Raw genomic sequence first — 11,509 nt, forward strand, 5'->3', positions numbered from 1 at the left:
CAATAATAACATTTTTGTGAACAATAATTTGTATTAACAGGTAAGACTCTTGAATTATAGTGTTCAAACAACAGATAACTCAAGTCAAGCATCTTTTCTATTCTTGAAATAGCCATAAATAAAGTTTGTAACCATAGAGACAGTGATTCAAGTAATTATCGAAGATGGTGACTTTCATAACACCAGAAAGTATTACCACAATTGACAGAAATGTTATTTTATAGAAAATGAAGATCATCTGTCAAATCGTATACTTTGTTAACCAACAACAGCCATTTACTTTTTATTTTTTGCTGGGTTTAATAGAGCACAGTATTCAAGTTGCCCCAAGACCGCAAAACTGTTGGTAGCAGCTCTGGTGGAAACAGTGACTGGATCCAAAACCATCGGACAAAACAAAGCTTGTATCTCTGTGAGTTACTGGAACTCCACATGAAAAATTGCAATATTCAAGGCAAGTGTTTGTGCATTGTATGACATCACAGACAAGCACTTAGGTTCAGTTCACACACAGGCTAACTAAACTCCCTCTCAAAATTGGATTTTGAGTCCTGAAAATTTAACTTTGGTTATAAAATTAGGTTGTCATTCTCAATCACAACCAAACTGTGTGAAACATAACTGTATTTAGTACTCTAATGCTGTGTGCTAACCAGCTGTGACGCAACACTGCGATAAACAAAATAAGATACCTTTTCCATGTTAATCAGAGTTTTTGTCCTAAACAGAGGGACAGGACATTCTGTCAATCGCTTGATTTCTATTACCGATTCCCAGGAAGAGCTCACCAAAACATCAACAGGAGTACCGCATGAACATGAACAGTAATACACTGAATTAGAAAGAGTTTCAAGGGTAACTTGAATGTGTGTGATTGCATATTTATCCCACTAGGATAAGGCTGTCAAATAAAAATCCTAAATGTACATCAAATTGGGCTTGGCACACATAAAATTAAAATGCACGGTTTTTGCATTCAAATGTGCATTTTAATTTTATGTGTACCAAGCTCTGACAATGACTTAATGAAGGGTCTTTGGTTGTTTCGTCTTGCTCTCATATCAGTGCCTTGCAGCACAAGGGCCTGGTTTTGTATCCGTCTGCGCAATTTCCCATTGTATTTATATGTAGAAATTTGCTAGCTGGAAATCGGATTGCATTGGATCAAATCGATACAAGATCTTATTGTGATGAAACTGGCAATTTACACCCATAATATTAAGATGATATCAATGCTGTAACACCATGGTTAGTTGCATTAACCCTCTGGGGTTGACGGACGCGCCGGCGTGTCCTGCTGGACATTTTCGTCATTACAGTGGAAACAACTTAAAATACTCTTTTTTCTCTATTTTTCGGTATACAGATAAGTGTAAGAAATCATTAGAGACTATAAAGGGTCAACTTTTATTTGTGTACACTCACAATAACAATAAAACCTTGTGCTTTTGTAAAATAAAGAACATAAAAAGGGTGAGCTGTCAGCAGTCTCTGGGTTTGCGAGCATATTTCTGAAACACGTCACAAAAATGAACTGAAACTCCACGAATACTTATCACACAAACATGAAACATATGTCTAAAGAAAGCATAAAATGTCTACTTTTAAATAAAACAATTCAAATTAAAAACAAATATTCTCCTGCAATGCAATCTGTATGAAACAAAGCAATGAACATTTTTTACTGGTTCATTTATCTCTAATGTGATCACACCCACCAGCAGAGCACGCCATTCATACGCTAATGTACTGAGGCGCACAATGCAAATGGTACACGCCCCTGACTGTGCCTTAAAAACAACAGAAGTTAGTTCATTTTTCTGCGCGTTTGAAAGACAGCACGATACACATGCGAGGAAACTCTTGGATAGTAAGGAAGAGTTAACAGTTTCCTCAGAAGAAGAGCGGGACTCTGATGAATGTTTGTATTTTGAAGAGAGACTTGATCCAGCCGAGGATACAATTTCGGACGAGTAAGTTATTTAGTTTTCATTAGTTGACATGCTATTTTATATAAACATGTACATATTTTACTAGTAGGACTGTTTCCATACTTGCCAGCCAGGATTCAGAGTATTGACATTTTAAATATGTCCTAATAAGCAAGTTTTAGTTACATTTAAATGCTGTTTCGGCTAAAGCAGGTCTTTAAATTGTATGCTGTATGATATAAATATGATCTGTAATATGATATAAAAATATATGAATGTTTAAATTATATTTTATCTAGTGTTTATGCTGCCTCATTATCATCAACAAAGCTTGTGCTTGCAAATATGTGTTCGGTTGTAAATGAGTAAAATTCACTTTAAATATGCCCATATTAGAAAATCAGTGAATTATGATTTCTGAAGGATCATGTGACACTGAAGACTGCATTAATGATGCTGAAAATTCAGCTTTGTTCACAAATTGCATTTTACAATATATTCAAATAGAAACTGTTCATTTAAAAATGATTCAAAATATAGTAAAAACAGTGATATTTTGAACTAAGTAAATGCAGCCTTGGTGAGCAGAAGAGACTTCTTTTAAATGGTATTGTAGGTCTAAAATTAAGTAAAGTCTTTATGTAAAGAAAATGTATAGTCAGATTATTTATTTTAACTTAAAACTTGATTTTGATCATTAAGTCTCCTCGCATTCATTCTCTTTCTGTCACATTCCTCATTGATGGGCCCAGGGGTTCTTTTGTCTCCTCAGGTGTGAATTACAATCCATATTCATGACCTTTCTAACACTAAAATTGTCTTACAAAAGTTAAATTACTATATTGTTTTGTATGAATGAGTGATCAGGATGCTTTTCACATAAAAAAATCTAGGCTACAAGATCCAGTTCTCAAAAGGCTTGTGGACAAATGTTTATTATGTGTTATATGGCCTTATTTCAATGACATAATTTTGTTTTTTCAAAAACCATGCACAAAAGGTTATTTTCTCAAAAATACAAACATGTACACACCTGTTGCTCACATATTATTGTAGCGCAGTTTGTGCTAAATACAGTGTTATCAGACTTTAGCAATTAATGTGTTTTTAAGCAACTGAAAAAGCACAAATGTCAAGGCATGTCAAAACTTTTCCAAGGCCCAAAACACCCTCAGACCCCAGAGGGTTAAAGCTATGGTTCCTGCCAAAAACATGGTTACTACAATATAACTATTGTAAACTATAAAGGAATAGTTCACCTAAAATGTAAAATTCTCTCATCATTTACTCAACCATATGCCTCATTATATGGACCTACAGAGCTGAAATATTTTTCTAAAAATCTTAATTTGTGTTCTGCTGAAGAAAGAAAGTCATACACATCTGAGATGGCATAAGGGTGAGTAAATTATGAGAGAATTTTCATTTTTGGGTGAAATATTCCTTTAATTTTTTCTTAGATCAAACCTTTCTCTAGACTTCCTGACCAAATCACTGAGAGGTAATACACTTTTATTTTCATTTTATTTATTATTCTAAGTATTATTAAAGGAAATATTAAGAGTGGAAACAGGATGGGCAAAAGTGGGACAAAAGGGCAAATTGAACCCGGGTCGTCCACATCCGATACTGAAGCTTTTAGACGGATCAGGTATCGGACTGACGAGCCCGATCCAAATCCAAGTCATGTTTGTTACGGTCAAGCTCCAATAATTACATAAAAGAACAATTAAAGAAGTTCATATGACTCATGCATTTTATTCAAAGCCACTTGAAGACGTGCGACAGCTCTGTGATTCACAAAAGGCTGCCTTTTAAAAGTAAATATTTAGTATGCACAGCGCCTGCGAATTAGGTAATGGTGCTGCTCCGTTGACACAAACTCAGGCACAGGTGAAGATGCACTCGTGGCTATTTTTAGTCTTCACAGCGGTGCGCAATATTTGAGCGCTACTCAAGAACAGCATCTCAGATGTAGATGCTCAATTGTTTGGTTCACTTAAATTATGCATTTAAAATGGCACTGGAGGAGAAGTGAATTAAACTACTGTGAACTTGCCTACAAACAGACACATACAGGACTTCCTGGTAGAGGTCGACCGATTAATCGGCTGATTTTTTATGCAATATCCATTTATTGCATTTAATATCCAAGTATATCAAGCCGATTATTAGGCAGGCACATCTGTGGGCAGCCAGTGAATTACAGACAGTGAATCTGACACTTTTATTTGTTCTGTTTGTGTGTCTTATATTTGAGAGGGTTGTCACTCAATGCAGAGAAATAAGTAATAAAAAAAGATACCAACACGCTTGGTAAGCTCGGACGTTATCGGTTCTGCTGTCGGTACTAGAGAAATTAAGAAAATACATTGATTATTGCTATAAAGAGAAAGTTATTTTATCTCGCCAGCCATTTCTATGTATAATAATATGAAACCATTTGTCTGTGATGCAATTCAGCTATTCGCAGTCAGAGAGGGAGAGAGAGAGAGAGAGAGAGAGAGAGAGAGAGAAAGAGAGAGAGCGGTGCTACAGCAAGCACAACACGAGTCCTGCTTAATGAGTGACGACGGAGGACAGAACTGGTTACACTTTAGATCTGTGATATTAGTCTGATTTTATTTTAGATTTCGCCATTCCAAAGATTATAAAAATAATATTTATACATAAGCCGCATTCTGTCTAGCACAACTTCCTTCTCTTCACTGCGGTGCACTGACATTTCTCCCTAAAACTCAAACTTAATGTCAGAATCAGCACGATCGGTGATTGTTGTAAAATGCAGTCTAGCTACTGTTGCTAAATTGCGGGACACGTTTAATAATAAAAAGAGCGCAAGAGATACCGTTCCCAAGGCGGCGCGCGATCCGAAACAGACCGCAACAAGACAAGCAAAGTATAGGCTACTTTGGGTTTCATGTGCGCGTCTAAACGTTCAACTATACACAAAAATATGTCAAAACGACCGGCTTGGAGATTCACTTAAACACAGTTTATGTCTTAAATGGACATAGTTATGGAAATAGTTGGGAGAAAATATGGTGCATCAGGAGCCTATTAGACTCGGTCTTAAAGGGGAAGCTGTCTATTAAACATGTGACGATTGAGCCATTACTGCGAATCAAACAACAAAAGGCAAAGAGAAAATCACTTACAGCTCTTGAATGAATAACTTCTGCATTAATAAGCATTAATCTATCTATGATAAACTATGCAGTGTTATTTTACAATTGATTACTTTATTAGATTTCTTTTTAGACCACACCTGAACAGTAATGTTAGTAGACCTTCCTGAAATTAAATCACTGTGCCTATATAACGTTTATCTTTGTTTAATATATATATATATATATATATATATATATATATATATATATATATATATATATATATATATATATATATATATATATACAAAAAGAACCATTAAGAATACCGTTAAAGTATGGAGGCCCAAACCAGCATAAATAATAAATGAATAAATGTAATAATAAAAAAATAAAATAAAGGAATAAATGTCTTGATAAAAAAATATAATTCGTTTTTAATTAAATTTATTCCTGAATTTATTATTGTATGCCTTTATTCCTTTATTATTTTCTATATTTATTTTTAACTTTATTTTTTATTCTTTTTAGCTTTTAATTATTTATTCATTTATTTTGCATATTTATTTATTTATGTGTTAATTTATTTTTTATATTTATTTATTCCCACATATATTTATTTCCATATTTATATATTCTCATATATATTTATTTATTTATACATGTATTTATTTTTACTTTTCTGCGTGCAACATGTAAATGAGGGAGGCGGTCCTTGCGGAGCTCCAGTGCATCATTGGTTAAGAGCTCAATAGTACTCATCGGAAGCAGATTGACGTCCCACCTTAGCACCCTTTGACTCACACAGATTTTGAATATGCAGGGAAACATTTTGCAGAGAGTTTAACATTCCAGGATGTGCTAAGATATTCATACCAGGATACAGCTCTCCTAATAAGCACCACTACTCTAAATGAAACATAGTTATTTGATGCGTGGTTATCGACTTCAATCGCATGTCGCGCAACTCTCTAGATATATGTGAAGAGTCAGCTATAGATTTTTTTATTTTTTTAATGCAGATGTATACATACATAAACGATCAGGGAAATGAAACATGGTTGTCTCTTTTACAATGAACAATCATAACAACAGAAAACAATATTATGGATTTGCAGAAAAAAAAGAAAAGGACAAGGTTAAATCATATAATTTATGAAACTTGCTCATTTTGTGGTTATGTTGAAGAAACAGCTCCCCATTTATTTTGTGATTGTAGTATAACCAATAAATCTTGGCTTGACTGAAGCTCTTATGTTTTTAGCCCCACAAATAGCTATAGTTTACACGCGATATGGCTATGACCTAACGTCACATCAAAACAAGTCAAGAGTAATCGAGCACACGCTACAATAAGCCAATGGTGAGCAGGCCCCGCCCACATCATTATCATACAAGAGACAGAAATGTAAGAATAAATACAAAAATAAATAAATGTGGGAATATTTAAATATAGAAATAAATACATGTGGGAATAAATAAATATAAAAATAAATGAACGCATAAATAAATAAATAAATAAAACTAAAACAAATGAAAAAAAATGTTTTAAAGAATAAAAATAAAAAGAGAAAATAATAAATAAAAAGAGAAAATAACAAATAAAAGGAAAAAAAGTCATACAAAAATAAATTCAGGAATAACTTTCATTAAAAACTAACTATATTTGTTTTATCAAGACATTTATTCCTTTATTTTCTTATTATTACATTTATTTATTTATGTATTTATTTATTATTTTTGCATGTTTTGTCCTCCATATTAAAGTACCGGATCGATAAGCAGTATCGGTAAGAGTAGTAATACCATATTGGATTACGTGTCTGGATTGCTCCTTAATTAAAGCTGCATTTGGATCTCAACCTTCGTGTCTCGGAGCAGTTCGTAACACCTGCTTTGTTTATTTAATATATTTGTTATACGTTATTTATACAATATGTTTTTACATTATACATTTTTAATTTACAATTGCAGATTGGTCAAGTGTTCAATAAATGTATTTGTTGAGAAATGTTGTCTTATCTTAAGTAATTATTTGTGTTACATTTTATCTTTCAAATAAAAGGTTCAAATAAGAGGTTAAAAACAAGCAAATATTGGCCAAAATAAATCGGCAGCATTAATCGGCCATCGGCCGACCCGGATTCAAAAGATCGGCATCGGCCTGAAAAAAACAATATCGGTTGACCTCTACTTCCTGGAGAGTTTAAAATGTCAAAATAAAAGTATGAGGGTTAAAAAGTGCACAATTTAAATATATTACTGTTGTTTTTAAAATTAAAAGACAATACTAATAATATTAATAACAATTTATTATTATTATTGTCATCACTAGTATTTGTTTACAATTTATAAGAATATTTAAGTTGAATTGGTTCCAAAATATAACTCTGTGAATGAAAAGTGGACTGATATCTTGCAACTAAATTGAACAAAAAAAGAGATCTGAATCCTTTAAAGTCAAGATACAAGCTGAAAAAAAAGGGCAAAATAAACACTGGTTTCTTTTCTACTGATGACTTGTATGGGAATTACTGTAAATTTTGCTGTTACATTATCCAGTATACTAGTTAACAATAAAAGTGTTTCTTAATAAGCTATACATTTATATTGAAATAATGTGTAGTTAGAGGTGTGTTTCTTTACATATTATCTGTTGATATGCACCCCCTTTTTGAGCACAAACCATGAAAATCACATACCTGAACTTAAATGGTTGTATTTACTGGATCCTGGCATATGGACACAGTTGTAGTATCTTTAGAAAGACGACACTTTGGGCTTTATTTCCCAAGTTTCAGAATTAATATATGTTGTTATTTTTTTAAAGTTAGAGAAACTGAAGTTTATAGAATTGGACATATTTTGTGCTGAACATGTTTTTATAATAAAATAATTAAAAAAATAATAATAATAATAATAATAAAAGTACCAAGACAACCCAGAAATACAATGTTCTCAAAGCCACAAGTCTAAAGAAGTTACGTTTCAAATTTGAAGATGATATAATAAAAAAATATAGTTCCTGCAAGCTTTTTTCTCTGAAAATCGCTGCAGGTATACAGAGTAAAATTAAGGCTCCGCCTTTCAAGACGACACAATATCTGACTATACTGCTCGGCTATTATGAATAAAACTACGCCCCATTTTAAAAAATAGACTTTGGAGATAGAGTCTCATAAACAAAATGAGCCTAATACATAAGATAATATACAGTTTTACAACATGAATGCTGCTCAGATTGCATAGTTTGTTGAAGAACTACGAAGGGTAATTCTTTCAGACGAGATCTCATGTAAACAATAGAGAATATATCAATATTTCTCAGATTTATCACTTATGGACAAAAAGTGCTATTGGATGTTTTTTAATGAACGCTTGACATGGACAACTGACCCAAGTGTGGCGAACTGAATTCACATGGCGATCGCGTTTTCATAACAAATGTATGAAGTCCCGTTTTGATATTGCATGTTTTCATTTGTACTCCTGGCACAAATAACTAAATTGCTGTTTCTGGAGAATTGCTATTGTGAAACAGAGATCGGATATCAATGTTGAAACCTTAGACCTTTGAAAAGATATATAATTCGTTAATATTCATTACATTAATAGATGGTAAATTATATATTAAATGCAAGCAGAGTGACGTCTCCACCGCATGTGGGGAAATGTGTATCAACAGGTTAAAGAATACTCCCAATTAGTTTCACACAATAATGTAAAGATATTCTAAACTATTTATGCAAAGAAACAACACTGGTCAACACATCAAATCGGTATTGGCCGATACTGAGATTTCCGATATCTGAATCAGAAGACAAAAAGTGGGATCAGTGCATCCCTACTTTACACACTACACTATTGCAGCGACACAGGCGCATTATGTCTTCAATTTCTGCATTTCCACCAGACTAGTGCAAATAGTCAATCCGTAAATTTTAACCTGAGGTCTTAATGTTGTTAAAAGTCCATGGACATGTTGTGCATCAACTACCTATTTATTGAACTCATCAGACCTTAACCCTCAATCTTGGCAGCAAGTCTTATTAAGCACTATTAATAAGAAATCTTGCAGTGCAGTTGTAAATCATCTCTCAAAGTATTCCTCTAGTTTGAACATCTCCGATAAGCTATAAACTACTCGCACTGACACTGTTAGCCGATTTATCCTTTGCTTAATCAAAATGCAGTGGTCCAGCAAGCCAGCATTTCAGTCAATATCTAGGTTAATATTGTTGAAGAAGCCATGCACATTATAGAACCCCAGGTGAGCTGAAAACTGAGATTTACTTTCCACCACAGAGCATGCTTGAGGCCAGATCACAGTTTTCACAATTAGCTCAAAAGTTAAGCTTTTAGCAAATCAAATTGTCATTTGAGTGGTGATTTTGTGTGGGTCAGGCAAAGGGGTTTCAGACTGAATAAAACCACTGGAATTCTTATGAGGGACAAAAGCAGGGAGGCTCTGTGGTGATCCTGGCACTCTTTAATTGGTCCTTGGAGCTGCCAATATCTTGCTCATCATAAATTCTCTCCGTGTACTGTAGAAGGCAAGTCTGGAGCCAACAAGAGACTTCTCAAAGACTGACTCCATCCAGCATTCAGTGCAGCCAACCCCACAGGCATTAACCCATGGCACCCTGCAGAGGGTTTCCACTTAAACTTCAAAAGAAAACTTCTTCAAAAAAAAGAAAACTGAACATGCCTTGACTGATTCTGAGGGGAACAGTAGCCTAGTTAACCCACTATAAGATGTGAGAAAACTAGTGTTAGTGTAGTAGACAACACTAACTGAAACGTCACTATTCCACACAGGAATATAATTATGCAAAATAATTTGAATAGAAGATTCAGCTATGGTAGAGTTGAAGATACAAAATGAGTACTGCATTAGTTATACAATGTCATGATTTACAAATTCATGTGTTAGCACATGCATTTTTAATACATATTGAAAGTGTCCTTTTTCAACGAACGGGACGTAATTTTTCATGTACCGTATATATTTATTCGTTTAATATGTTTACCTAAACTTTGCAGCCAACTGACTCATTCAATGCAGCCAATTATCTACAGAAAGAAGCACGTTTGACTATCTCTAAAAAGCAAGTTGTTTAACATTACCTTGAGCTATTAAATACATAAAGGAATTCCCTGTGACCACAAAACAATTACAGAAAATGCACAAAAATACACTGCCCTTACAAAAATCCTTTCTATCTAGTTCACTCACCACAAGTGCTGGGACTCCTGCCACCACCGCGTACAGGATAGCTGGTGGGATCGCACTAGACTCCTCTGGTCCAAGATAGGGCTTCGTATAGGCATTATCATGACAGAAAAATCCCTGGACGTGCACGTTGAAAGTATCGGTGTACTCAAAGTAATATGCCAGCATTACCGTCCCTGCCATGATCACCAACTGAAAGTAAAGCATTGTCGTTCAGGGTCAAATAAGATAAAGGCATGAAAAAATTATATGAAAAAGTAAAGGGTCCGCGGTCGGCTCCTACGAAGATCCTGGCATGATTTCCTCTTATTCCACCGTCACACCTAATAAAATCCGTCAAATGGACTCCGCGAGCACATTGTGTCAGTGACAGCAAGCGCGAATACTCCGTGGTCCATGCGAATGAACTGAGTACAAGCTCGCGCAGCCACGTGCGCTGTAGGCGTGACTCACTCTAATTAGTGATGACGGGATGCCTGCAAAGACCTATGCAAGTTAAATAGTTTTATATTAAGCGTGTTTAAACGCATTTTATATGTACGAAATATTAATGCTCTTTTACGATACCAAATAATTTGTATACTTTTGTTTGTCTTGGTGTCTCAAACCTCTGCATATCAGCATAAGGACTGAATACTGTCAAACAAGCTTCTCTTCATAAAGCCTTTTTAAAATGTCTCATTTTACGAGACAAACTTACAGATGCTCAGTTGAAGCTATTTTGTCCAACCTTGACTGAAAAAATTAAATAATTCCAGGAATGACAGGAAAGGTGTAAAACAATTCAACAATCATATGGTTGAAGGGAAAAAAAAAATCCTACCTTATTTGTCGTCGTCAGACTGTCATATAGAAATACACACAGGAAGACTAAAAATATAGAGAATTAATAGCTTCAATGTTTTGATGAAGGTTTATGAAGCAGGAACTGTGCGTTGCTGCCCTCTTGTGAATCTAGGGCGCAGCAATTGACCCATTTCAGGTGTTAAAAAAGATGCAGCGTTACTTTTTATATAATTTTCAAATAGAAAAAGAAATATTTCATTAAATAGAAATCTAACTCTTAAATAGAACACAACCTATTAAACAGAGATAACATTTTAAATGTATCCAACACTTAATGCTCAATATAATATTTATATATTTATTCATATATTATATAGAGCCACTGACGTGCGGTCTGGGTAGGCAAACTAGGCACTGCCTACCCTGCCAAAATTCAAAAATAAAATGTT

At 34.1% G+C, this 11,509-nt stretch overlaps 1 protein-coding gene across 1 annotated transcript in view; it reads right to left on the reverse strand.

Moving 5' to 3' along the window:
* The window catches only part of LOC127649306 (phospholipid phosphatase-related protein type 5-like), a 46,743-nt gene extending 36,091 nt beyond the window's left edge, over positions 1 to 10,652 (reverse strand). Inside the window, exon 1 of the mRNA XM_052134356.1 lies at positions 10,278 to 10,652. Coding sequence (XP_051990316.1) covers positions 10,278 to 10,481 — 204 coding nt within the window. The 5' untranslated portion in view covers positions 10,482 to 10,652. The remainder of the gene's footprint in view (positions 1 to 10,277) is intronic.
* Positions 10,653 to 11,509: the final 857 nt, after the last annotated feature.

This window comes from Xyrauchen texanus, chromosome 9, assembly GCF_025860055.1.
Source record: "Xyrauchen texanus isolate HMW12.3.18 chromosome 9, RBS_HiC_50CHRs, whole genome shotgun sequence".
In the NCBI taxonomy this organism is placed as follows: domain Eukaryota; kingdom Metazoa; phylum Chordata; class Actinopteri; order Cypriniformes; family Catostomidae; genus Xyrauchen; species Xyrauchen texanus.